The 27,686-nt window shown below is 41.6% G+C and overlaps 1 protein-coding gene across 5 annotated transcripts; it reads right to left on the reverse strand.

Moving 5' to 3' along the window:
* Window positions 1-1,927: 1,927 nt before the first annotated feature.
* Window positions 1,928-27,064, reverse strand: TECPR1 (tectonin beta-propeller repeat containing 1). Of its 5 annotated transcripts, XM_030484349.1 has the most exons (25): window positions 26,938-27,064; window positions 24,158-24,390; window positions 22,326-22,508; window positions 21,705-21,827; window positions 20,934-21,059; window positions 19,199-19,373; window positions 19,002-19,102; window positions 17,955-18,056; window positions 17,413-17,558; window positions 16,031-16,554; window positions 14,957-15,102; window positions 13,847-14,002; window positions 13,171-13,320; window positions 12,383-12,540; window positions 10,981-11,108; window positions 10,551-10,653; window positions 9,774-9,870; window positions 9,290-9,369; window positions 8,906-8,962; window positions 7,533-7,707; window positions 6,235-6,370; window positions 5,799-5,891; window positions 4,956-5,062; window positions 4,375-4,494; window positions 1,928-3,705 (listed from the first exon to the last, which is right to left on the reverse strand). In XM_030484349.1, the coding sequence occupies exons 2-25, from the start codon at window positions 24,386-24,388 to the stop codon at window positions 3,508-3,510; spliced, it is 3,615 nt and encodes a 1,204-aa protein (XP_030340209.1). In that variant the 5' UTR covers window positions 24,389-24,390; window positions 26,938-27,064; the 3' UTR covers window positions 1,928-3,507. The 5 variants fall into 5 exon arrangements, 4 of the variants coding, with proteins under 4 accessions (XP_030340209.1, XP_030340211.1, XP_030340208.1 ...); XM_030484351.1 differs by lacking the exon at window positions 24,158-24,390 and having other exon boundaries at window positions 26,938-27,038; XM_030484348.1 differs by lacking the exon at window positions 26,938-27,064 and having other exon boundaries at window positions 24,158-26,505.
* Between the last annotated feature and the right edge of the window lie 622 nt (window positions 27,065-27,686).

A 27,686-nucleotide genomic window follows, 5' to 3' on the forward strand; every position in this document is an offset into this window, starting at 1 on the left:
TTGGACAGGGCTTGGAGCAAGGTTTCCCTGCCCATGGCAGGGGGCTTGGAACTTAATGAGCTCAAGGTCCCTTCCATCTGAAACCAGTCTATGGTTCTGATTTTTCTCCACCATAACAACCCTCAGCTATGATGTGTAACAATAACATGGTCTTTTATACATGCAGTTGCCCTTACTGGAAAGAAATCATTTAGCTCTTGCCTCAATTAGGGGTTTCCAAGCTGTTTTGACACTAGGAGAGTTGTGATTAGCTGTCCTTAGTGCTTAAGTGTTAATGATAGCGTTGCTTAGTCTCCCACAGGCTCGCCTTGCCATTAGTGCTACATGTCACCTGACTGAGCAGGCAACCTGTACTGGTAAAGCCCTCACGGGCAGCTCGAGACCCCAGCGTCCCGCCAATAGGGACGTAGCGCGAGGTCCGCCTCGCGAGCTGCTGGTGCTCTCCCCTCGCGGCGGCGGCGGCGGCGGCGTTCACCGGCGGAGCGAGCGAGCGGGCCGCGGTGGCGATGAGGTACCCGGGACGGGACGGGGCGCGGCGGTGGCGGGGACCTTCGCCCGGAGCGGTGGGCGCTTTCGTCCGACGCCGGTTAGCTGGGAAGGAGCGGGGAGCGGCCGGTGCGCTGCGGGCTGCGGCCGTGAGGTGTTTTGGCGGGCTCGTCCTCTCGCGAGAGGAGCGGCGGGCCGTGCTGATCCTGAGGGGAGCCTGAGGGAGCGCCGCGGCGGGGTGCCCGCAGCACCCGGCAGTGTCGCCGCGGGGACCTGTGCTTCAGGGGTAGGACGCTGCTGTCCAGGTGTGGGTGCAGAGAGGGTTTGGAGCCTCCGCCCGGGCTGCAGCGGTGGTGGCCTCAAATAGTGAGCTGGTGGTTGCGGAAGCTCGGTCCGCGGAGTGGTTCAGATTGGTTGGACACGGCTTGGAGCAACTTGATGGCATTAGTCCTACAGGGGATGGGCTAGATGGTTTCCTGAGGTCCCTTCCAGCCTAAATTCTATGGTTCTGTAATGTTCTGTAATCAGTAAATGATGACTAATCACTTGTAGATCATGGTCTTTTGATTCTTTGAAAGTCACTAATGTACTAGACTTGTACATTATAATGAAGATCTGAGAGTTTCCAGATACTAAGTGTCATCCCAGAAATGTTTCTGTGGGAAAGCCATGTTTGAATTGCTATTTGGTTATGTTGGCAGAGGAAAGAAACCAATGAGTTGGAAAAAGAGTATTTTGACAGTGCCAGTGCTGAAGAATTGCACATCACTTTAAGAACCAATTATACTGATATTACTGTTATAAACGTGGAGTTTAAATGCTTGTAGCAGCTTCTTTCTGTCAGGACTTACTGCAAATAGATGTGTTTCAAAGATTAAGCCCGACATGGCATGTAATATTGAGCTATAAATACAGCAGCAGAGGAGGTAGGTGAAGGTTACCCCTTCTCTTGAGCACAGCCATCCCAATGAACAGCCAGGCAGAGAGCATACATGTTCCAATGGAATGGCAGCTGATAGTTCCACAGTGATGCTGTGCTACAAAGCCACGGACATGTCAAAAAGGATTCTATCAGAAGCTTTTTTTTTTTTTTCTGATAAATTACTTTTTTATTTTTCAAAATTCCCTCAATTTAAAGTCACTTTTCCTTACTAGCCACAACAATGACATTTTTAAATTAAATAGTTTTCTAAATAATAGTTTCAGAAGGCAAATACTTAGTACTCAAACATAAACAACATAAATTATCTTTTGTTCACTTAAACCCATCTCTTTTACAGTAAAGTAAGTGAAACTTGGCAATGTAGGGAAAAATGCAAAGGTACATTATAAAGCTTATTGTATGAAATCAGTTTGATTGTTGGATATGTAAACACTATTAAAAGAAAATACCTTTTTTATATGATGCAGAGAAAATACAATCCTAGTTATTTTCTAAAAATACATGTAATAAAGTCATTTATTTGGACAAGATACTGTGCAAGTTATGCAAAACCTATTCTGGTAATTAAAGCAAACATGTTATTGATGGTACTCCCACAATGTATGTATCAACCAGAAATGTCTAATCACATACTGGAAAGATCAACAAGTGTTTTTAAAACAGTAAAGCATCTTCAATCTTCATTCACATTTGGACTTGGAAACAGTGCTTTCCTTGGCATTAAAATACCAAATATATTCTTTAAATACGTGCAAACATAAGTTTTACTTCTACAAATACAGTACTGAGACCACACCACACTGCTCATCATACAAAAATAATGCCATACACAGTCACACACAGAGAGGAAAAATGGATGTAAACTGCTGCCAGGGGAAAAACGAGGTGCCTTCCTGAAGCTATGGGAAAGGCTTTTTCAGCGCTTCCCAAGGACTGGATTTCAATTACTAATTTCACATCACAGTTCAATTATGATAAGCAAGACAGGAAAAAAAAAAGTTGGTGGTTTTTTGTTTTTTTTTTTTTTTTGAGAATAAGAAGTGGCTTCTTTTTGGAAGAAGGGACGAATCAATCACTAAAAACAAAGAACAGAGCTTCATTCTGAACCCACATTAGTGTATGCTGGCAAACTCCACTGACTGATACCAGTGAAGTTGTTTTGCACTCCTACCACTGTGAAGTCAGAATCTTATTGAAGACCTCCTCTTGTCTTTTACACTATTGAAAACATGATTTGCAATGATCTGGAATGCAGTCCAGCTCAAGTGTCTGGTGCCTTTCACCTTCATGAGGCAGGCATATGCATACCTCAGTCACCACAGTTCTAGTTAAGATGAAGACAAAACATGATTTATCACTATTTGGACCAACAATTTAGAATTGAGACATTGCCACTTAGACTGAATAGGACCGTGCTCTCCACAGTCTCACCAAAACTAGTGTCTCCACTTCTTGATTGAGATATTGCTCATTGTGAGCAAAGATAGCAAAATTTGTCCCTTACTGGTAACTGCACCCTAAGCTGAGTTGTGTAGAATTTAATTTTACTGGTGGGAGCAAGAATAGCACGACACAAGCTACATGCCTGTAAAAGCAGGACTCACATGAGCAGAGTTACATGAATGCTTGTGCAATTAGGACCTGTTAGGTTTGCCTGCTATTCATTTTCACTGATATGACATCTTCATCTCTGCTCAAATGTGAATCTGAAGAACAGTGTGCAAGATGGGTGAATCTGAGAGAAATGTAGGGAAATGAAGGGAACTGTAACATTAAAAAAATGTAGTAAATGTAATGATCGTCTGCAAAAATATTCACAGTTGTATGGTTTGTAGCAGCTATGGTAAAGGGTCAAAAATACATCGTGGCTAAAAAGGTTGCCTGCTTTGACAAAACTATTAGCTCTATCAAGTCACATTTTGCACATGATGTAGTAGAAGAGGTCAGTATTTAAAATTTCAGTTCAGTAAAATATTTTAGTAGCACAAAAAGGTCATGTTTTTCTCTCCAGGAAATAGATATTTAGTTTCTTTTTAAATGATACTGACTACTGCTTGGAACAGGTAGATGGCAGCAACTTAACAATTAACAGCATTTCTGTCCAATTCCTGACTTTCACTGACCATCAGAGGGGTTTTAGAGTGTTCTGTTTTCCCTTTACTCTCCTCATCTTCTAAATCCTTTGATACTGCAAGGTTTTCCTCAGAAGTGTCATGCACAGTGAGCCTAGATGCTTCAGTTGCATTTCCTCTGACACTAATGTGCTCCCATCCACCCTGTAAAACATCAATAAAGAAATACAAAAGGAGAAACATCACTGTGCAAGTACAGTATCTGATGTGATGCTTTATGTGTGCTACTAGTTTATACTATTTATTCAAGAGGAAAGTAATCTTGCTCTGGGTGAATCAGGAAAATGACTCCTTGTAAAACAAACCAAATCAAAATACAACTTACCCCTTGAGGATTATTTTTATTACACGAATTGAGATTAGTAGGGTCAGGTGCTCCTAATAGAGTTGCTGCAGGTTTTCCACCAACTTATGAGAGGCCAAAACCTTGAAATAGCTTTTCTCAAAAGACCGAGCGTAATACATGGAACAACAATGAGGAATAATCACGTGCAGACTAAGAAGGAATATGCTTTTCGTTTTTTTTTTTAATGGCACTTACTTTACTGCTTTTCCCATTATAACTTTGAAATTACCTATTTAAAATGAATACTTATCAAAAGCAAATAAATTACTTCCCAGCTGTAACTGCATCACCTACTATATTAACTTATAAAATGAACCTAAAGCTGAAGAACAAAGGTCAATTTCCTGCAGGTATATACCAGCTTTAGAAAGCTGGCCAGCTAAGCAGGATGGCACTTTCCTGTTCCCACATTCCCATGGATATGTGGATACACAACTTTTAGGCAGTGTTATGCCCCCAGCACTTACCCCAATACCATAGTCCCATGAGAGGCCTTTAGGCTCCATTGGCTGAACACCACTCCGATGGCAGACTGTCCCACAGCTCAAACTATGACTTCCTTGCACTTTGTCAGCTATCACCCAGACCTCAAGAAAGCAAAGAGAGGCAATAAAATGTGCTCTTCATGCTGCTCTTCTAGATGTTTAAATTGTGTGTTTGACCACATTCAGAAACCAGTCTTGATCTTGAATAGGCTGAAACTGCTCTAATTTAGTCAGAGAGACACCCAAACAAACAACTAGATACCAGTGTCATAATTAATACATTGCCAGATAGTAAGATTTGGCAGGAAAGAGATTAAATATACAAAATAGCCTTATTAGTTCAAAGAAAGGGGGGAAAAAAAGTGAGGCTTTTCCTAACAAAGGGCTGGTTGTACGACTATTTCATTGGCATGATTTTTGTCTTGCTGTCAGGATTTCAGTATTTAGACAATCATCTTAAGGAATAAATAAATAAAAATAATTCAGGAGAAAATTTAATTACGAAAGTATGTTATGCGTGATTTTTAATAAACTGCTGAGATACAAGGAAGCTTAATACACACCTGGTCCAGGGGCCCCACAGACATTTTGCGGATGTTATTTGAAACGTGATCCCAAGTAGATCCTTGAGGGTAGCTTGGTGTGATACCCTGCCGGTACCAAAGATTGCCTATAAAATACAGAGTCCTGGTTACAGCTCAGGATGTCTGCTTGGTGTAAAGTGCTAGTAAACAACATAACACAGCAATGCTTAATACTTCCTGTGTTCTGTGGAAATGCATTATGGTTTTGACTAATATATTACAGTGAAGAACAATGAAGTTTCTACTTTCAAATTTGTATTTCTATAATTATTCTTTATAACTTTTCTGGAAAACAGTAAATACTCTGTTTTGTAAAATTTCTTGGGGAAAAATGTTCACATAAGGAACTTTGCACCAGAGATGTAAAACAAATGAGATTTGAACGAGAGTGGTGTTAAAAGGCTTGTTTCTTTTGTAAAAGGGTGCTTCATCATTTGTCTTGCAATGATGGTGCTGTTCCTAGGTTTTGCAACAGGCAAGTATTATTCTTCAGTTATGTATGTTCTAGGGTTTTAGACAAAATCGTGCCATGTAGTTCTCCTCTTTGACATTCACCTGTCTCTTCCCCCAAGAACAGCACAGATGCTGGACTGTTGCTACTTAGGGCACTATCAGATACAACAAAACCCAAGTCCTTAAAAGCAGTACTTCAGTAGGCTGCCTACTCCATCTCTTTCAACATAAAATATATTAATCATCTTGGAGCAACAGTAACCATCTGTACAAGCAGAAGCTCTAACTTAGCATCTCCTTTTTAGTTCAATCTGATGTATACTGATTTATTTTCTGTAACATTGACACATAACTTTAAAAAGTCCTTACCATTTTTATCCAACACAAACACAGATGTTCGTCCTACTGAGACTTGCTTTAACTTCTGTTTTTGAGGTGAAGGAATATGGTACCAACAGTCACCTAAAGGTCAGAGATACTTGAGTCAAACACTGAGAAAACAGAATTATATATGGGAAGTCTTGGAAATGTCTGCAGCTGAAGTAGAGAGCTGTGCAAGAAAGCTCTGAATGTCATTATACTTAATATATTACTAGCTTGTTTTTAGAAACAAACACTTTAAATCATGTAGGTGAAGACCAAATTAACTGCTAAAATTATCATGAGTGTTGTTCATATGCACTGTTTTGCACAGCTATTGGAAGGACCTCTGCTAAACAGATTTGTCTTTTTCAGAAATGGCAGGGTAGTAGAACCTACACAATGTGTAAGATGAAGACCACACTAAAAAAGTGCAAGCACTTACCTGCAGGTTTTTTTGGAGACACTGAACCCCGATAGAAGGCAGAACCATCTCTAGCAATAGCCCACACTTGGTAAAATGCTCCAACTGAGATGGAAATGAAGGGCTGATCTGTTCCCACATGGAGCCAGGATGTTCCCTAACAAATCATGGAAGGTGAATTGTGAAGCAGTGGTTAAGAACTCCATGACAAAATATCATTGATTCCCAAATGGCACAAACCCTATATAGTGAAAAATGTTGTGAAGAATAATCCTTACCTACCTGTACAACTGAACAGAAACAAGGTCCCTGATCCTCAAAGATATTTGGATATATAACTATATGAGAATAGCTGTATTGGACTCTAACAAGGCCTTTTCTGTTGAGATCACTGGAATTTAGGCACCTGCATGTCTCTGAATAGCTGGGCTAGTCTTTTATTTTTTTAATAATCCCTTGGTTTGATTATGCAGAATGGGTCTTACAAAAATCAACTGATACAGGGCTTCAGATTCCAGACACAGTGTTCCAGTTCTTGCTGTTGCACTGCCTTACAGATCTGTTCTACTGCAACTGATTGAACAGGGAGAAAAATAAAAAATCCTATAAATTTTCAACTTCTTGCAGTTTTCCCCCAAATTCCACTAAAGTATATTGTTACATTTTTCCCTGTTGTAAATATGGCTTAAAATCAGCACATACCAACCCTAACCTGATGTTTCAGTATGTGTCTATTAGTAGGTAATAAGTATTCCTGTTGAAGTTATTGGGACTATCTGTTCCTTTCTGCATACTTTACTGGACATGCACTCACTGCTTCTGTCCCAATCCATAAAAACATAGGTTAGTCCCAACCCATCTGTCTTCAATAAGCAAAGTCAGTTCCAGACCCAGAAATGTCAAAGGATAAACTCCTGATATCAACAGGCATTAGACTGGGTGCATACTTTAAAGAAATTCTATTCCTCAACAGTTCATTTAAATGGGATACACACATTATCAACAATTAAAAAAGGAACAAAGCTGTCAGTGCAGAAAGTGGAAGTGAAATGCTTTACAAGATGTACAGGAGCTGAGAGAGGCTCCTGCAGGTGACGTGACACAAGCTAAGGTAGATTATGCAAGAGAAGCGCTATTATAAGAAATGTGGGCAGCAAACTGCATTACAGATGATGGACAAGGACTTTCAAATCTGGGACATAAAAGGGAAAAAAATAACAAGGTGCTTTGAGAGAAGGCACTGTGTGATTGCATGTATGTACTTGCATAATCACATTAAATACATTAATAAGGCAGTAAAAACAAACAGGGAGCCTTACAGCTGGATTTTGCTGTGTCACTCCAAGCCTGCAGAGCACGTCTCCTTTGTCACTGATTGCCCACAGTGCTACTGCTTCTTCACCATCTGCATCTGAACTGGGAATTATGGAGATGTCCCACAGGGTAACAGGAGGCACTTCCAGCCATGGCCCATTGGTGACTATCTTACATTTTCTGAAGCAGAAAAAACCCAAACCCGTCACAACAACGTACTTTCTAGAACTGAATTTGTTTCCTGGTCCATTGTTGACTTCAGTACAAACAATCCTGAAGTCTTTTCAGTAAGTAGGCATTAGTGTTTTTAATTTCAAAGAGGTTTATAACAATCAATCATGTTTTGCATCAGGTTTTAAATTTTGACGTATTACTGATTTCCCAAAGCTTCTGGTTTTAAAAACTTTGTAAACCCAAGGCTGCAGTTTGTGCTACACTGCTTCCTGGCACTCTCTAACTCACTAGGCAACAGCTGGATAGTGAATATTCGACCCCAACTGAGAATCCCATCTGCGGAGACAGAACTCCACACCTGGTTCATTCCTTCCTGTCTTGGTTAAGGGAATTACCTTACAACTAGTTTTTTGGTGGGGCCTGTTATAAAGGTATGTAGCATTTTGGGGTAGGCAGAGATAAGAGTTGGAGGTAGGTCATCCTGGGAATTGGTGCATTTTTTCTGTGGAAATTGCAACAAAGCAGTGCTATTTCAGAAATGATGTTAGATTCTATCATCCCAACAGTAATTTCTTTGTACGAAGAATGTCCTAAAAAACACTGGACATTCCTCCATTCTCCAGTTCTGAAAAACTGGATCCAGCCCTAAACTGTTCCCTATTTATATTCAATTTTCTATGGATAATTAAAACAAGAGGAAATATTCAGACTTGAGGGTATTTCTCAAGTTGCTTATTTTATTTCAAGTCACCATTGTGATTGATTGGATGTCATTTGTTTTGTTGCATATCCTGGAACAACAGGTTGATGCTTCAGGACCTTCCTTCAAACACTATTGTACAAGGGCCAAACAAAGCTTTGTAGCATCAACAGCAAACAGAATAAGTGTAACTCCACAGCAATTTATTAGCATAACTAGCAGATGCTCTAGCATAGAAAGCATAGGAAAGCTGGAAAAACAGTGAATACACACTAACTACAGATCCCACAAAATCAAATAGGGTATTTACATGTAAAAGTTTAAAATTAAAACCATAATGCTAAAGATCATCAGCTTCTCTATTGGAGATGGGTTACTTACTGCAGGTTTCTTTACTACTGCTTTTGTTGACTGGGTGATGAGACTCTCCCTCTCATAACTAAAGGACACTTCTAGGGAACAGTTAGCATTCAAGTTCCAAACTTGTATTTATGAATTCCTCACCTTGCCCAGCACCTCCGTCGGACGAAGTCTTTCATTGTTTTGTGACCATGGTAGGACCTACCAAAAGAGATTAAAATAGGTGTTCACGAGAGTGTCAGAGCACCTCCAATGTCAGTGCCAGCCTGAGAGCACTGCCTATGTATCTGCCCACCAGATACGCCTGCTGACTTTAAAATACTTGAGACCATATTTGCTAGCCTCAGCTTGCTGCCCTGCCTCCCCAGTGAATGTCAGTGTTAGCGTCCCCATGAAAAGGGAGAAATCCAGGCATGCTTGTCCCTGTTAAAGCACAGTTAATATGCAAAAGAGCAAACAAGAAGAAGCAAGGGCTTAAGTATGGCATTTGCCTGCAAGTATTTTAGGCAGAAAAAGTTATCTCCTTACGCTGGGAAGTCTGCTGCATACTGCCAGCCCTCCCGATCGGTTCCGCCTGAAGTATTAAAATCGATGTACCAATCGGATACCTATTGTCAAAAGGAGACAGAATAATAAGCACAAGCTACACCTACTATATAATAAAAATAACCTCTTCCGCTCTTTTCCTCTACCTTTTGGAGCGCAATGACTTGCTAGAAACCTAATACTTGCAGTATGAATGCATTTAAATTTAAATTCTCAAGTCTCTTTAATTCAGTCGAAGAGAAAAGGATCAGAGCAGCAGTCTAAGGCCCCCTTAACAAGAAAGTCCCACTCAATGCTAAACATTCTTTTGATTATGGAAGAATACTGCTATTGTGTAAATGGGGAAACCAAGGTTAAGTATTACGACAAATCCAGGAAGAAAATCTGGGTCATTTAAGCCCCAGTCTTTTATCCTACTCGCTAAGCTTTGCCTTCTTAGGAAAAAGACCTTTAAGACAAAATTTACCCAAGTCCACTGTGGAGAAGGAGGTTTGGTGTTGAGTTTTGTACATTCCTGCAGGCCAGATGCATCGCTCCACATGTATCTGTCTGTGGGCAGACCTCTGTGGTGAAACAGCGTACAAGGAATGCAAGGTCATTTACAATAGAGAATTTGAAAGGTGAGGGAAGAAAAGCCTACTTATAGCACTTCCTACTTTCATACATGAAACAATTTTCCATCATTAATTTCTGTATTTAGAAATATCATGTGAGTGATGAGGATAGTGGGAAAGAACCTGCATAATTGCTTCCAGTTACACCAAACTTAGGGACATTGTAAACTTTTCTCTGTAGAGTGATGCTCCTCACTACTATTTAAAATCGGAAGGTGAATCCTGAGTTTTTTCTGGCATAAACACTCATGTGTGTGAATGCTTCTTCAATACTTCTGTTTAAATATACTATTCTAGGACCCAACGTATTTAGCACAATATACATATGAATATATATATTCTAGTAAGAACTTTGCTGTATGACCTTAATAATGAAAAATGTTCCAAGTGGGCACACTGTGCACTCACAAAGCACAAATCTGTAAGGTTTTGCGATAAATGCATTTTGAATGGATAATTACAAATCTAGAAAATTGAGAAACACTGCTCCTTCCATCTCAGGTTAACAATAAATGTTGGAGGAGACTGAAGACAGAGTAACTGTAATAACTACTCTGAAAAGCTAAAACAAACCCCTTGTTTCATTTGACAGTGGTAAAAAATGATGGCAAATAAATACAATAAACAACCTGCTGCTATATCCAGTGACTGGGTTCCACCGCTGGTTCTCATAAATGTAAACACATTTCACATCTGATTGTGTATAAATGTTATCAGCACTACTCGCCAGTCCTGTTAAGAAATAAATCATTTGGATTACACTAAAGCTAAACCTTAAAGAAAGTACATGTTAAATTCCAAAAGGCACAGTAATATTGCTGATTATCCTATTTCTCACTCTTAAACTGAAAATATCAACATAATAAAAATATAAAACTGCAGTACCAATTCCTTCCCAATACAAATATAAAACTGCAATACCAATACCTTCCTAATGCTTGGCCTCTTCACTGTATAACCCCACGTTAGGCTAAATGAAAGACAGCTGAAATAGTGTGAATAGCTGACCCAGTCAGGAAGGTAAGAAATGTGCACATCACAGCAGACCAACATCCATACCTTGAATGAAGCCACCTCCATATCCACCAGTGTAAACCCAAGCTGTGTGATCATATCCTATGCCCCACACTATGCCTCGGTTATTGCACTCTACCAGTCGAAGATGACCTCCAACTTGACGCCAAAACCTGTCAGAAAAGGACAACATTTGCATTTACTCTGCACCACATCCATCGCAAATGTATGCCTTCCCCTTCTGCAACTCAGCTTCACATATTCGCTTGTTCAACCTCTGTGCAATCTGTAAGCGCAGGCAGTTGCCAGTTGCAAGCATTTCCCTCTGGACAAGCACTGAAAAGTAGATGTAAGGAACCCATCTGCCTTCACTTGGAATTTTTGGGCTTTGAAGTATTTTACTTTCCTTTTATTTTGTGGCTTGTGTTTTTTAATATACACATAATTTTTTTTTAACATTAGGTAGGAGAGTTTTGCTGGAATCTTTATGTCTTGGTGGCCATGAACTGCCACAGCTTTAATTTCATCCTCATTTTTTTTAAATCTAGGAATTGCCTTTATTTAACAAGATAGCAAATTACTTATGTATTTGCTATGGAGCTTGGTAAAAACAAGGGCTTTGATTCTTCCTATTCTCCTAATCTTTGCAGATTAATCCTTTTCTGGGACTTTACACAGCCAGTTGGCCATGGTACCTTTCTGGAGAAGAATGGGGAAAATAAAGAGATTGCAGAGGAGTATTTAGTTACCAGAATGGCAGGATATCATCTAGGTCATGGATCCCCCAAACTAAGATGCAAGAGCACATCAGTTTTGTGATTTGCCAGATGTTGAGGGTGCTCTACCCTAAAGGAAAAGGACTAAAGGATTTCTTAGTATTATTCAAAGATGCTTTATGCAAGTAACATGAAACTGTGTGTATTTTTTAAATTGAAGACTGGCCTTTAAGCCACCAGTTCTGAGGCTGGTATATTTCTGCTAGGAGAGCTGGCAGTACTATATTGGCATAGCTGTAATCAAAACTGTAAAGTAGCTGCTCCTGGACCATAATGACTATGGAGGACTAAGAATTTCAGTCCTGACTCTGATAAAACTGAAAGCTCAAATTCCATTACTATTACAGTGATGTTGTATACTTTTAGACTAGGTCATTTCTTAAATTAAGTAAATATAGCATGAAAGATGCAATCACCAAAAAATGGCATCTCAATGAGAAAGGCTTGTGAAATCACATGAGTAGCTCCAGCATCTAAGAATTCAAATATGATTTGGTGAATTTCTTCACGTGCAATCATGAATATGAAGGCAGCCATTCACCTTGTCATTGACAGACATCTGCAGTGTACTATATACTCTGACAGCCCATCAAAGTTACTGAATTCACATGAAAGACAGTCTTTGCTGGATGGCATTCCATGCGGAAAGAACAGCTTCTGAAACCTCTTACATTTGATCACATGGCATCATTTGTGGTCCATCCTCCAGTTCAGGACTTGGCTCACTAACAAAGATGTCTCCTTTACAAGTAACTGACCAAATGGCATGGTGAGAAGGAGGGCCTTGAATCCGTCTGCTTTCACAACACGACATGTTCAGCAAAGACAGCTACAAAACAGGAAGCACAGAACCAAAAGCTTCCATTTACAGTGAGAACAAAAACTTCCACATGGATGCTTCAGTTTTATAAAATGAAGTTTTAACTTTGCATGTTCTTTCAAATCAGCAAAGTGAATCTGCAGCTTTTTCTCAAAAGCACTGGAATTCAGTGTTTTGGAAATTATTAACAAACACTGGAACTACTGTGTTTGCAGTATCTGATCATTATGAAATTATCGTTCAGGCTTTCCATTGCTTCAGTGTGTAAGTGCCTGCCTATACGTGAAACTCTACAACAGTGACAACAGATAACAGTTCTCCTACCAATGCAGAAGAATAGACTAACTGAATTAAACTCCTAACTCATTCATAGCTTAATCTATATCTGGAGATAGAAAGGGAAGGAAAAACAATGTTGGTTTTACTGTAGATAACCGCAGCAGCATCAGAAAGCATGCAAACTCCAGCGGACATAAGAAGCCCCAGGTGCCTCTAAGTTTGAACAGACTTTTTAAATACCTAAATTGTGAAAACAGGTAAGTAGCCTAGATACCCTAAATATGACGCTGAGATTCATAGACTAGCTTTATGTTTTACTGCAGATATTGCCAACTTGAAATAAAAAATTCATGGAATTACCCAGTCATGCATTTCTTGCTCCGTTGTGGCTGCCAGGCGGATTGGCCATCGCTGCCTCGTCCTTTCAGGTGTATAAAGTGCAAAGGAATGTTTGGCTTCATTCAGAACTTCAACTATAATAGTGACTTCATTCAGGAAAACGTGGATATACTAAGACAAGATAAAAAAATGGAAAATAAAGCTAACACTCAGATCTACCTTCCTCAGAGCCAGCATTTTTGCACTTCAGGAGTATGAATGAGGCGTTCCTGCCAACAACAGCAAAGAATCAACTCTTCGTGCAGAAGAAACAGGGCTCTATTTCAAGTCCTGCACTACCTCGGATTCCTACTGCCCATATGCATTAACCCTGTTGATGAAGATCCTGGCCAGGCAAGCTTGGCCCTTTCTTCACAATAAAGAACATTTTGAACTTCCAGAAGATTCCTCATTAGTGCAAAGCTGAAGGTTCAAGCAATGTGGATTGTTGCTGACTGGGTATTTCTGACATAGCATTAACATAGCTACAACTTAGGAAAGTTTGCAATTTGCTAGTACCCTGGGCTATGTTTGCATTGGTTCCCAAAACTTAGAACAGCAGCATACCATAATTTGCCTCCCTTAAGAAAACTGTTTTCCCTTCAAAGGTTTTCATTTGCCAAATACAACTCTCTCAAGGGTCTCAAGCTGAACACACCTTTTTCTCCTCATAGTACATGTAATAGATGAACAGGATGCTGTCACGAATTCCATCGCTCCCAGTGAACTGTTCAAGCGCGACTCGAACATCCATCCATTTATGAGGCTTCCAATTCCTCCACCATTGCAAGGTTCCAGTTTTAACCCAAACTGACTGCAATGCAAACACAAATTTACAGGAGTAAGCAATCTGTGTGACTCACTTTTTCCCAAATACTATTTTTGTGACCACAAAAACTCTCTGCTGCAGGTCAGTCTGATCAGATCAGTTCATTCTGACACAGAGTGTACCAGAGTGTTCAAGAAGATGAAGACAAAATGAAAACTGACAAAACTGGACAGAAAGGCACTGAAGTAGCATCTGTACAACAGTATTATCATTTTACTTCTGCAAGAATGCAGTAGCACACAGATACTAACTGACTCCAGTGTGCTCCTGTTACAACACAACTTGTGCTTGGACTCTAAAGGCTTTTGACATAATCTTTTTAAACTTGATTAGACCCCTGCACTCCAAGTGGTTTTAATCAAATGAATTCCAGATGTCATTTGGCAATTAGCAGTGAAGAGACCAAAAATGTGAATGAATCTGAAAAGAGCTGAGGAGTCATAACAAAGAGAACATCACACAAAAGTGCTGCTATTTAAGTGCTGCTGTTGATGTTTGCATTGTTGTTTTATTTATAGAACTTACATTAATTCCCTAATGGTTGCAGAAAGGGAAAGTTCACCTACTTGAGTCACTGGTTCAATTAAGAAGCCTCATCTTGTGGTGGAATAATTCCTACAATGTTCCACTGTTGCAAATATTTCTCTGTGGATTTGAGGTTTCAGTGTACTCAAATAGTGCTGACCAATCTGGTTTTGCTCCTATACAAAACTATCAGCTAATGTTTTTAGATAAAGATTGCTGCTCCATGTTTGATAAGCTGTCAAGTTTCCAATAGGGAGCTCAGACAGTGATAAGCCAGGAAAGTTGTCATAGGTGGAAATAAGAACAAGAATATAAAGCTGACAGTAGGTTCAAATCAGTACATCAGAAATGTGTTACTGATGCCCAGTATTGATAGATGTGTTCAGCAAACAGATAAGCATCCTCACTGCTTACCTGCTCAATAGCCTGTTCATAGTGCCTGAAATTCTCCAGCTCCCGCTTTGTCCTTTCACTGAGCTGCTGAAAGATCTGCTTTCGCCATGCTGCTGTCTGTGCTGGAGTGATAGACAGTGATAGGGACTGCACAGAGGATGACAATCCTAGAACAGAACCCAAACCAATAAACTCCAGTGAGCTCTGAATACAATTCTGTGAAAGGTAAAACACAATGCTGCTTTGAACACTGGACTGAATCAACCCAGTTTAACCCCCCCATGGCAGGGGGGTTGGAGCTAGATGATCTTAAGGTCCTTTCCAATCCTAACTATTCTATGATTCTATAATTGTTCTAGTTATTATACTTAAGAATCAATGAATACTTAAGAATTTACAGCCAAACATTGTAAATGATGCATAGAAATGGAATCACTAGATGATAACACAGACTCTTTCAAGGCCATTCTCTTGTAAAAATGGGAATTTTGTCACTGAACTGCAATTAGGTAGTACAACACAGTAAGAGTTACACTGCTATGAGATACTGGGATGCCACAGTTCATTATTTATTTTGGAAATATGGTTACATTCCACTGTCTTTCAATAGTTTAAAATCTAACACCATTCAGTTACGAGCTAGGCTCACACTCACAGTGCCTCTGAGTAATTTCTGTATCTTACCCTTGTCTCAGTAGGAATGGTAGGAGCGAGGCAGTTCTTTGTGGCATTTGCATGTCTCAACAGAGCCCTTTTCTCTGCCTTTAGTTACCACTCAGTGGTATGAGGGGTTTTGCCTGAAGTTGCAGTTTTGGTGCAATTAAAAACGAGATGCAGAGCCAGCACAGATTATTTTACAAATACTCAGAGAAAATACCACCTTTAGATTTATGTATTACAACCCCAAAGTGCTTTCCACCTAAATACAAGCAGCACTGTCCTCAGACACGGACTGTATTAACAAACTGCAGTAAATGGGATATCAGAAGTTTTGTGCCATGGTTTTGTTCAAAAAAACCCAAACCAACATTTTTCTTAAAAAGCATATTGAACTGTGAGTGGGAATTAGGATCTGTTGTAGTGACTGGAGAGTACCTGATGGAACAGTGAACCATTTCAACGGGCTGTGCAAATCTACAAGACAGCCTCCCCCAGACACCCAGGCCCACAGTGGGTGATCATCGGCTCCATACTGCTCTTCGGCTCCCACTGAGAACATGCCAAGGGAAGACAGGCTGGACGTTTCTGCAAAGCTGCTGACAGAGAGGACTGGATGCTTTTGGGCCTCCTTCAAGTCAATGTTTGTCCACTGCAGTTCTGCAGAAGGATTTGGGTTTGTAGGTTTATGCATTTCAAGATTAGCATTCTCATTACTAGTCGAAGCCACAGTGACTTCTCCTTGTCCAGAGTCCAGAGGATCCACAGCCACGTTTTCCTGGGTTTCTGCTGTCTGGTTGCCTGGGCTGTTACCACTGCTGCTGGCTCCAGCTCCCACCGAGGGGGTGTTGGCAAGGTTCACGGGTACACTTGGAAGCTCTGTATCAGAGGAAGTATCTGCATGACCGTGAATGATCGCATTTGTTTGGTTCTGAATATCATCAGTAAAGAAACAGCCAGCACTGAAGGACAAACAGATAATTAATTATCACTCACAGTACTATAAATCAGCACAGGCCTTAGACCACAGACATATAGAAATCAATCCAGCATTTCAGCTTTAAGAGAGAAACAGAAGACTTCTATTTTTAAAGGTCAAACTCTATCATCAGAGGAAAGAGTCTAACACAAATCTGGCAGAGCAGTCTAATAAATCTGAGGCATAGGAAGATATTTCATTGCTCTTTTCAAACAATAGGTGGTGTTTGCTGCCTACAACTTGCAGGGAAACACTGAAGCAACATCAAATTTTATGGATATGAAATAACAAATAGGATTTTTTAATGCTAATTATTAACTTCATGATTTTTGTCTTAGCTATAGGGCTTTTACTCAGAGCACACTCTGACTCAAACAAGTAGCTTCTGCAGCACTGCCAGCTCCATTGCCATGTCTTGCACTGCCAAGAGGCCAGCAGTCAGCTGGGAGTTACTGATTTAACCTCTCTAGGAAAGGAAACACACAGTGACACTCAGGAGAAGGATTATTCCTAAGGAGAATTGACACTCCTTCCTGATCTTCCACAGATAAGGTTATCTCTCACTAGAGACTAGTTCCAGACAGTGATAGTAAAGCCCAGAGAAACACGCTTTACTGCAGGCATGCACTGAATTCCAAAGTGGGAGCTTCAGTTTCTACTCTGAGTGCAACAACTACTGCTTATTGTTAACAGCAAAACCTGCAAATGCTTTTTGGCATACATAATGATTAGAGATGCACTGCCTGCTCCTCCCTGTCTGTACCATTTGAAAGTAAAGACCTATCTCCCAGCATTGAAATTCTTGGAATACAAAGTCTTGAGCAGGTCTTTCACTATGTACCTGAGCAGACTTGTAGAGCTCCCGGTCTGAGATCTGTCGCTCTCTCGGACAGACACAATTGCCTTCCATGTCTTCCCACTGAGCTCACTTGGTGTGACACCTTGACGGAAATAAATTGCGCTGTCATCACAGCCGATTCCCCACACCTAGGGAAGGACAGGGCTTGGTGAAGGAAATGCCATGGAATGCAGGTAGATAACAGCTACAAAAAAGGTTTAGTAATGAAAAATTCAGCACAAAAATCTGCCAGACACAGCATTTTCTTTTTGTGCTCTTCCTTAATGCTGATACTGTAGATGCAGCTTAAAATTCTGTACCTTCAAGAGAAAACTCTTTGCACCTGAATGTACCACACATGAGACATGCTGACTATTATCTTCTCGTGAAGAATTTAGTCATGCGTTCCCTCCTAGCAGTTCAAGCACATGGATCTCTTTTCTAGCTGTCTGTACTGGCACTGCTGACAGTCCTCACCATGTGTGAATACTGCCTGTATAAAGGGGAATATAAATACCCTCACAACTGGTATACAGCTGTCTTACCTGGTTATTTAAGCCTACAGTTACCATCATCATTTCTCCAATCATTTCAATCCAGCTTGTCCCACAAGGATTATGTGAGTTCACTCCTCTTCTAAACCACACCTACAACAACAGCAGCAGAAAATCCAAATTTTACTCCTTCTGCATTAGCAGGCAGATAGCTGGAATTTAGTTTCTTTAGTGGATTAGTCTTAATCTCTAACACTGACTTCCTGTATCACCTTAAGAAGTCACTTACCTCCTTGGTTCTTTTTCTTTATCAGGTAAAGATAATTCTCTTAATAGTACCCAGCCTGTGTGTCCTTGTGACCAACTACAGCTAGAACAGCCCACAAGGAGACTTTTTGTTGTGACTTTCTGCGACAGTTAGTTTCTCTGCCATCGCAAAACCACTTTACCTGTCAGCTGCAGGCTACTTTTGGTTACTTGGAATGGGCTTCTACCTGGTGTTCTTGTGTCCAAACCCTTGAAACGGGGCTGGTGCAGAGAACTGTCAGAGGGATCTTTTTAGTGATACAGCTCTTTAAATTGTCTCCCCTTAGATTAGTTTTTACCAATCCAAAAGTGTTTGTGGGCTGGGTACCTGGAAAAATTTCCAGCTGTATTTAGCATATCATTATATAGCATCAAGCAGCTACTTTATAAATTGTTGGTTCAATCGCATAACAGACAGTGTGCTTGGCTACCTCGCAGATGAAAACCATGCTAGTTTACCTACATTTATTACGGTGGTTTTGTTTGGCAGATGCAGCGGGTTGAACACAGTCAGCTGACAAGTAGTAACTCATTAAACCAGACTTACTCAATTACTTCAAACTACTATACATGCATAGAAATCATCTATGGTTTTGAATTCAGTATGAAGGGATTTGACGACAACCAGCACAAGAACACTCTAGTACATTCTCAACACTTTCAAGACTGCCTGCAAGGAGCAGGAAGTTGGGACTCCATGATCCCATTTGATCATGGATCATATCCAACTTGAGATATGCTGTGATTCTAAAAACAAACAAACAAACAGAACCAGAGATTGACACCCCTTACTTTTCTATCCTTTGTAACACACCACACCACATCAACACCCACAGACACGTGCATAATCCCATTTTCAGAGCTTGGAGACTCCACAATACTCCAGGAAATTCCTGCAAGAAACAAATCCCAGAAGGCACTTTAGATTAGTTTTTTATTCAACACTATACAAATCAAAGGGGTTTCCAGCTAAATTTACCAAACTTTACCTTGAGGGTTATTCCTATCAATTCCTTCTCTCACAATAGCTTGCCCTTCCCAAAGAGTTGCCCAAAGGAGGTCATATGGTCCACAGCTGATCTGTACAACTTCACCAGGAGTGGTGATTGAGGACCACATGGAACCCTCTGGATTGTGATGGCAGACATTTTCTCTGTACCATACCTAGACAAGTTCAAAAAAGAAACATAACCAAATAAAACTTAGGAAAATATCACAACCACAACAAAACCTCTGAGACAAGCATGAAGACAAACTGGAAAGCACAGTCCTCCTCTAACAACAGGAAGTTTTTATGCAGTGTATGCGCTCTGACCTTTAAAGGTATTCTTTTGATGTTGATTACGCAGTTGAATCTATTTCCTTATGTACTAAAGGAGGAGGCTTTTTACAGACTGGCTTTTATCACAGAAGTGAATCTGGATTGGGTACAGTAACCTACTGCTACACGTTCTGTGTGTATTTCAACATCTAAAAGACATTTTAGTGTATTTCAGGGCATGTTATATAAACCAAGAATGAACAAATACATAAAATGTTACTGTTTGATGATAGCCTGACTTCACTTTCACAGAACAGAGCTTGCTACAACATGGGTAAAAAATGCCACTCTCTGTGCAGCCTTCAGTGACACCCAGTCCATCTGGTCCTACTGTCTGTGCACTTTTCTATAGAGCACAGTCAAAACAGGAAAGTCAAACATAGAAAGCATCCTCCAGCAGTCATACCAGTGCTCCAGAGCATGACTGCTGAGGGCTAAATGCTCATTTTTAGAAATACTTTCTTTCTCGGGGACTTTTAGTTGGGAAATTAAAGTGTTTTACAATGTCAGTCCAGTAAGCTTGTAGAGTGGGATGCCTATCACTTATTACTGGGGAGCATGAGGCATAGGGAACTTAGTTTTAACCAAGATTGCTTGCCTCTCCAGGCAGTACCAAGGCTGACTGAAATCTCAGGCTATCTGTTAAGAGTGAGACTGACCACAAGCTAGAACTTGCCTAGAGACAAAGGAATGTCAGATACATGCTGTAAGGACGAAGGAAGGAAAACAAGAGTCAAATCTTTACAGCACTGAGCAAAAGAGGAGAGACCTTATGGAAGGCCTAAAAACAAACGAAAGATGGATAGTTTTCAATAGAAAATAAATCCAAAACATTCCAGAGCTGGATTCCACATTGCCAAGTCAGGAGGTTACTGTCTTCTGAACAGTAAGTCTAAGAAAATCATTTTGGAAACTCTTTCGTGAATCGTTCCTGACTCTCTACCACAGAGATACGGCACAATGCTTTGCAAGAATCTTTATCAGGTGTTAAGGCTCCTTCTCTCTGTTACAAGTGTCTGCATTCTGGGCATTTTTCAGGATATAAGACACTCCTCAGCCCAAGTTTTTAAGATTCACATGTTTATAGAGGTTTAAGGCTTCCAGCAACCCCATGAGACACTAAGCCTTTCCATTTACAGCGCAAGTTGTTACATAATGTTGTCTCAACAGAGCTTCTACATCCTCTGCCAAATGCACATACAGCTATTTCCTTACCAACATCAGACAATCTAGTTGAGGATGTCCCTGCCCGTGGCAGGGGGTTGGACTAGATGACCTTTACAGTCCCTTTCAACCCAAACCATTCTCTGATTCTATGAATAACAAACCTGCCATGCTTTAAAAGCATTTAACTCCTTTTCAGTAGTTATTTATATTAGAAAACTTAGGAAACATGCACATACCCTTCCTTGTAAAGAAACAGCCCACACTGATAAACGGCCCAGAGGCTCATCGGTGATTTCCCATCCTCCAATGGAGATGTCATTGAAAGGGTCTGGCAATTTATCTGGATCATCTTGGGATACGATCTGAAGCAAAGAGAAGAAAGATTGAGGAGACACTGCAAACAGACAGGTGATCTGGCTGGTGGCCTAACTTGCCTCTTGCAGACTGGTTAATGTATGGAGATTCCTCTCATTCAAGGCTGCTATATGCAGAGAGACAGGAAGTGCTGCCGAAGCAGGATGAAGTCTGTGTTTCATCCCCTAACTGAAGGGAATTTTTACTCCCAGAATATTACATACAGACATTCTTTGAATTGGAAAGCTGGAATGTCACAAATTACAACTTCTGTATATTCTTAAAATGGAACAATGATTATTAAAGAACAGTTATTCACACAGATAAAGGACGCAGTAGTGACTGATGCTAGACTGATGCACCTCAAACGAGCGTGCTTTGTCAAACAACCAAAGGAAGTTAAAAAGTTGGTTTGAAATTTGCAAAGGAGCTCAGCATCTATCTCCAATTGCACTACCATGAGATTTGGCACCTGATTACCAGAGGTTTCTATGAAAAATCCCAGCCTTCCATTTGTATCTGCAAGAATTACAAGTTGGAAGTCAAGGAATACAGGTCCAGCCTACAGAGCACTGATAAAAAACATTAATTCCCCTGCATTTAAAATTATTCCAGAAAAGCGATTTATTTAATACTTAAAAGATATCCAGAACCTTTGCCCAAACGTCCCGTGATTTGTATCTCCGGTATCTGATCCACCTCCTGCGTCTGACACAAGAATTCCATCTCTTATCCTTTGTGTAGGTGCTGGGGAAGTCTATGGCGTAAGTCCAGCCCTGCAAACAGAGGTTTTCTTGTATGAAAATCAGGACCAAGAGAAAGCCTGAAATCATAACTCGGAGCAATTCTGCACAAGAATCACTCCTACAACTACAGTACAAATTACTGTGCATGTCTCAACAGCCCCGATTAACACATCAGCTAATTCCATATCAGTCCTGTTCAAATTCCTCTGCATGATACACACAGAACAAGCAAGACACAGTAAAGCATTCTACTTTTTTCATAGTTACGGTCATAAATAACAGTGGCATCTGGTAGCCAGCATTTTGTGGCCTGTTCAAAGTAAAAAGCTTCTGTAGAAGCTGCTACAGACTTCAAACAAGATCTTTCCTTGTGTTGTATTATAGTTGAGCTACTTCCTAGAAAGAAGCAGCTATGTGAAGTTAAGTGCCTTTTATTTTTATAGACCTTTTACACTTCTATAAAAGTGCCTTTTATTTCACAGCCTAAGGATTCCCAGAATAGATCTCTTTATGGTATTGTTCACCTACCCCTTTCTCTGTTGGCTCCCCTCCAATATTTTCATCCACATACCAGTCAGACTCCCACTCCCAGTGGGGTGAAGGCAGTGTGAAACTATCGAGCTGCTGATGTTTTAGCCCGCTCACATCACTCCACTGCCAGCGGTCACTGGGCAGTAATTTCTCACAAAAGCCACCAACTGGATTCCAGCGCTGTCAGAAATAATACATGATTTTATTTGAGATCACATCATTTCACTGGACATCTACAGGGAGTCATGAATGATACATAGCTAATTTTCTGCAGTAAGAGAGGAATAAAATCCTGGGGTGAATGAGACAGTGTTCACGCTGTAAGCCCCTATTTAACACAGTCTTTGGGAGAAGCTTTTTTAAGTATCAGAGAAAGGCTGACTGCAGAGTTAGTCCCAACCAAGTCATTTTCAGCCACATAAATAGGAACATCTGATGATATATCTTAATACTAACAGTGCTTTTTTCTTGGGAGATGCATGGCACCATCACACTGCGGCATTAGGATAATGCTGTATAGGTGGCCTTGGGATCTCTAATCTACTCACCACGAGAAAGACGATTAGTGTCTTGCTGCACTAGAAAAACAGCATGGCCTCTGTGCCAGGACCTGTGTCAAGATAACGGTATCAGTAATTCTTCCCTCTGTCTTATGTTATACCAAAGGTTTTGGATGTTTTTCCAGATCTGGCTTTAATCAGTTACAGGACAAATAACTTGCTGGGGTTTTGCCAATGCAGCTGTGATTTTTCTTTCCCCTACCCCTTACCTACTATAGAAATACTGGCAAAATTTGTCATGTAATACTCTCTTACATTTTAGGGCATGTAGAAAATGAGTGGTTTGTTTGCTTTTACTAGGAATCTGGCTACATTGCTTTTCACATTATCTGAAAGCTATTTGAGTTTCATTTTGTTGATGTTAGCTCTTGCAGAATATTTCCTTTTGTGCTTTTTAGTATTTTAGTTTGCATTTTTTCATGGCCTAGAACAAACAAAACAGAAGTTTTCAAATAACAAAATGAAATGCAAAGTTTTGCATTTTATAAGAACATGTTTACATAACAAAAGGAACATTTTTAAATGGCTGGAAAGTTGTGTCAATGTTAAATAATGTAGAAAATTAATTTGTTGTATTTTTACCCATGCAGATAAGTTAATGTCTTAACTTATATTTATCCCATTGCCTGTTAGAAATCAGAGAAATGTGCTCAAGAAAACCCTTCAGTTTTCTCAAACAACTTTCGGTTAATTTAAAACCAAAATAGACCAATTTCCTTTAAAATACTATTTTGAATACACTCTTTTTTTGAAGTATGTCACATAGGAAGGATCATCTTAACTCTTCTACGCAAAAAAAGCTGCAAACATTGTACTTTAATGGAGAGTTATGCCTTTATTAGAGTTGAAACACTAAAAAATAGCATTTTCTTTAGAATAATATATTTCTGATAATATATGTTTGCTGCCTGGAAGTTACACTGGACATAAGGGTATTGTGTGTCACTAAGGAAGGGAAAACATCAGGTGAAAAGGGTGAATGTTCCAATCGGCAATGGCTTGCACGAAGCAGGCTGTGGTGTACACTGGTGTTGCTTTTGGCAAGAGAAGGGAAGTACAACCTTCGAGAATTAAAATATTAAAAGAACAACCTGCTATTTGGCACATATGTACTCTTCAGAAACATCAGGTTTCAGAAACATCATCAAAACAGGAGAATAAAGCCAATCTTCCTGTGAGAAAAACATGCAGAGACAGCTGCTGTACGGGTTTGCTACCGCTCTGTTCTGATGAGCACGTGGCAGTGTGACAGGTAACCATGTGTCATACCTGGTTCTCATAAGTTTCTTCCTGGTATCTAATAGGAACGTCACCCGAGAACACGTTGGTGTAGACTTGATGGTCACAGGCTATTCCCCAGCAGCACTGCTTGACAGCAGAGACCCGCTTAAATTCCAGCTGTGCATCCTTGCAGAGCTCCCAGTACTGACCAACAGTAGACAGGGTGTAAACCCTCCCAAAAATGTCAACAGCCCACAGAATGGAACTGGGCATAGCCATGGCTGAAAGGCAAAAAGGAGAGCTGCTAACACTGGTGGTGCTACACACCCCGCTCATCTCAGTTACACACACCCATAACTTATTTCCTTCTCAGCCTCCTCTTTGTGCATGCAACATAGGGAAAGATGTGAAAGGAAGCTTCTCCATAAGCACACATCTAGTTTCAATCCATGGACATATTACCTGATGTGGCCAGGAAAACTCTTTCCAAAACATTCTGGCAACCACTTCATTTAATATACCTAGGTGGGGTATTTATTGAAGTGTACATAGACTGTGGTTTCCCAGCAGAGGCCTGGTTGAGTCCTGTTCCAGTTGTATCACTCAGAAACCTGACATTTCCTGGGCACTGCAGCTGTACTCTTCATGGAGGGGTCAGCATTTATGTGAGGTGGGTGTACACCAGTCCTTTCAGAAGCTAAGAAAGACCACTGTTTCTGTCCCTTGGCCTTCTGGGTGCCACTAAACTGAACAGATTTTGGTTGTTCTCTATGTCTGACAGTCCCAACTACTGGTATTTTGAACTTTGCCTCCAGTTCTATTAACTTTGCAGTGCAGGACCAGGAGGGGAAAGGCAGAAAAGCTGACCTGGATCCCATACAATGAAAGGAGAAATCTCTGACAGCTTCTGACTGATAGCAAGCAGTGGTACACAGGGACCAAATGGTACCATGTGTTTGAATGGTAAAGGCAGACCTGGAAACAATTAGGCCAGCGTGAATGAACAGCAGAGTGCATTCATATGGGATCCCAGGGGGATGTTTCAGAATTCTTTGATTCTTAGAACTGCTGCTGCTAAGTACCTAAAAACCTGGATCCACCAGGTGAGTAACAGGTAACAGTGAGAACAACATTTACAGCAGTAGAGAATGAGCAAAATTCTATTAGTTGTGGCAGCAAAACTATGATGAATCCTCTAATTTTGACTTATTTTTTTCTTCTCTCCTTGTGGCTGGGAGTACACAGGCATGTATTTACCACCTTTGTTTGCTCTTGGACCAGCCATTCATCTTCTTTATATACTGTCTTTCTATGTTAGTAGAAAATAGTCCAAAAGGACATAATATGGGAAAAAAAAAGATATTGAATGGAACAAAGTGAAGGTGAGGGGAAAATTATAATCGGTGTACCACTGGGAAAATAAAGACCATGCCAATAAGCCTTTCAGTATTAGAATTCTTAGAATTTAGAATTCTGAAGAAGCCTTTTTAACAGAGGAAAACATGATGCATTCCATCTGAAGCAGCCAGAACATGAGTCTGGAGCAAAGGCAGCACTATGGATACTGCAGTGAAGGTACCTGCCTAGCAGGTAATGAAGAGAAGTGATGCCTGGGTGAGTTAAAGGCGGGCAGCTATACGAGCAAGGGCCTGCGTCTGGGAGGACAGGCTGGGCAGCCAGGAAGTACCTGGAACACTTCACGAAAAGTTCCAAAGATTATGAGGTTTGGAAAAATACAAGTGGGATTAAAATAATCCAGGCAGATGTAACTGGATTAAAATACTTGGCAGCCAAGACACTGCCATGTATATTCTTTCTTCTGAACTTCTGAGGACAAGAGTGTTTGGAGAATCACAGCAAAATCCCAACTGAATCTGGGATTATAAACTACTTCTAATACTTCAGTGTCAGCCCCTCTGCACAGGCTGTGCTGCAGAAGACAAAACACATGTCTCCCTTGATTGTGAAGGATGCTCAGCGCTTGTGGCTCATGTGCATTTCAGTGAATGCAGAAGTTGCCCAGTATCCTCAGGGGACTGGGAACATTCAGATCCACATCTGATAAATGCTTCCTCATCCCTCAGCTCAGCCGGGTCATTTCTGAACTACAACTACTGAGATGAAGATGAGATTATATATGAGTTAATTATAATTTCCGGCTGCCTGACACTGATTGCTACAGAATTGAAGGAAAATATCCCAACTCCTCGCATGTTATAACAGTAACGTTTTCCTCCGGAGAGGGGGGACGTGCCTCCAGGTTCCTCGATCCGGGGCTGGGGGTCCGCAAGCGCGGTACGAGCTCAACAACGCGCAAACACCGCCCAGGAACGGCCCCGGACGCGGGTAGCGGCGGCGCCCGCTGCTTTTACAGCCAGGCGTTAAGGCCGGATCGGGGCTGCTGCCGGTGGGGCAGACCCTCGGGCGCCCCGGGCTCGACATGGCGGCCGGCCAGGGCACCCGCTCCCCCTCCAGCCCGCTCCCCCGCAGAGGGGAGGCGGGCAACCACGGGCAGAAGACGGGAGCGGGTCTCCGGTGGCGACGCTGCAAACCCGCTGCCCGAAAACGCCCCGCAAGCCTTCCCCAGGGGGACTGGGCAGGGACACCGGCACCTCCGCACGGCGACGCTCCCGCCTGCACCGGAGCCGCCGGAAGGGCGGCGGGGGGGCGGGCAGAGATACAGTGGGGGTTGCGCCGGGCCTTGCGGCGGCCTCATCTCCAGCCGCGCCGCATCGCGCTGCCGGCCCCGTTCCATTCCGTTCCCGGCGGCGGGACGGCTGACAGCGAGCGGCTCTGCCCCAGCCCGGCCCGCGGCGCTCACCCCTCACCTGCCTCCCGCCGGCCGCGCCTCTCCCCGCCGCCCGGCGCCGCTCCCGGCGGAAGGAGCCACCTCACCGCGTCCCGCCAGCAAAGCCCCGCACCGGCGCGCAGGCACCGTCCGCTCAACGGCGCCGGGCGCTCATTGGCTGCGCTGCGGCGCGTCATCGCGCGGCGGGGCGGGGGGCGGAGCCGCGGTGCGCTGCGCGGGAGCGCAATGAATGCAGCCCCAAATTAGGTTTACTCTTTATGCATCAGTAAGTGTCCTGCCTGAGGTATAAGGAAGGAGGCGGCCTCGTAGCTTGTAGCAGTGTATCACAGCAGCAGTCCTTCCCAGAAGGACACCAAAGATGCTGCTTAACATTTATTGCAGGACTTGCCCTGCTACAAAATTATAATCTCCCTTAGGAAGAGCTTGCTTTATAAATCTCAGGTTTTGCTATCCCATTCCAGTTCATTCTGAAGTGAGTCGAAAACCTAACATGATAGGCAAGAACTTCCATGCCTGTCTATTCAAATAACCAAACATGAAAGAGATCTGCAAACAAAAGGTATCTCAGATCTTTGTGTATCTCAAAGGTGCAGTAAAGGAGGGTGAAAAGCAGTCAGCTTTCATTTCAGGCCTTTCCCAAAGGGAACTGGTGACCCATTGTGAATCTAGCCTGAGGACCTGCTGGTTGCTGGTTAAAAAGAATACCTCTGCCTTGCCCTTCTGTGGCTTGGAGGTTCACATGGTTTTGATGTGCAGAGGGCTGTGGTT

Source organism: Strigops habroptila, chromosome 4 (assembly GCF_004027225.2).
Source record: "Strigops habroptila isolate Jane chromosome 4, bStrHab1.2.pri, whole genome shotgun sequence".
NCBI classification, from domain to species: Eukaryota; Metazoa; Chordata; class Aves; order Psittaciformes; family Psittacidae; genus Strigops; species Strigops habroptila.

Coding starts and splice junctions, on each gene's coding strand:
- TECPR1 (XM_030484348.1), bottom strand. CDS start 24,445: ATGAGCGGGGTGTGTAGCACCACCAGTGTTAGCAGCTCTCCTTTTTGC. Junction 21,828..22,325: donor GGGAGCCAACAGAGAAAGGG/GTAGGTGAACAA, acceptor CTCTGTTTGCAG/GGCTGGACTTACGCCATAGA. Junction 12,541..13,170: donor AGCAAGAAATGCATGACTGG/GTAATTCCATGA, acceptor CCTGTTTTGTAG/CTGTCTTTGCTGAACATGTC.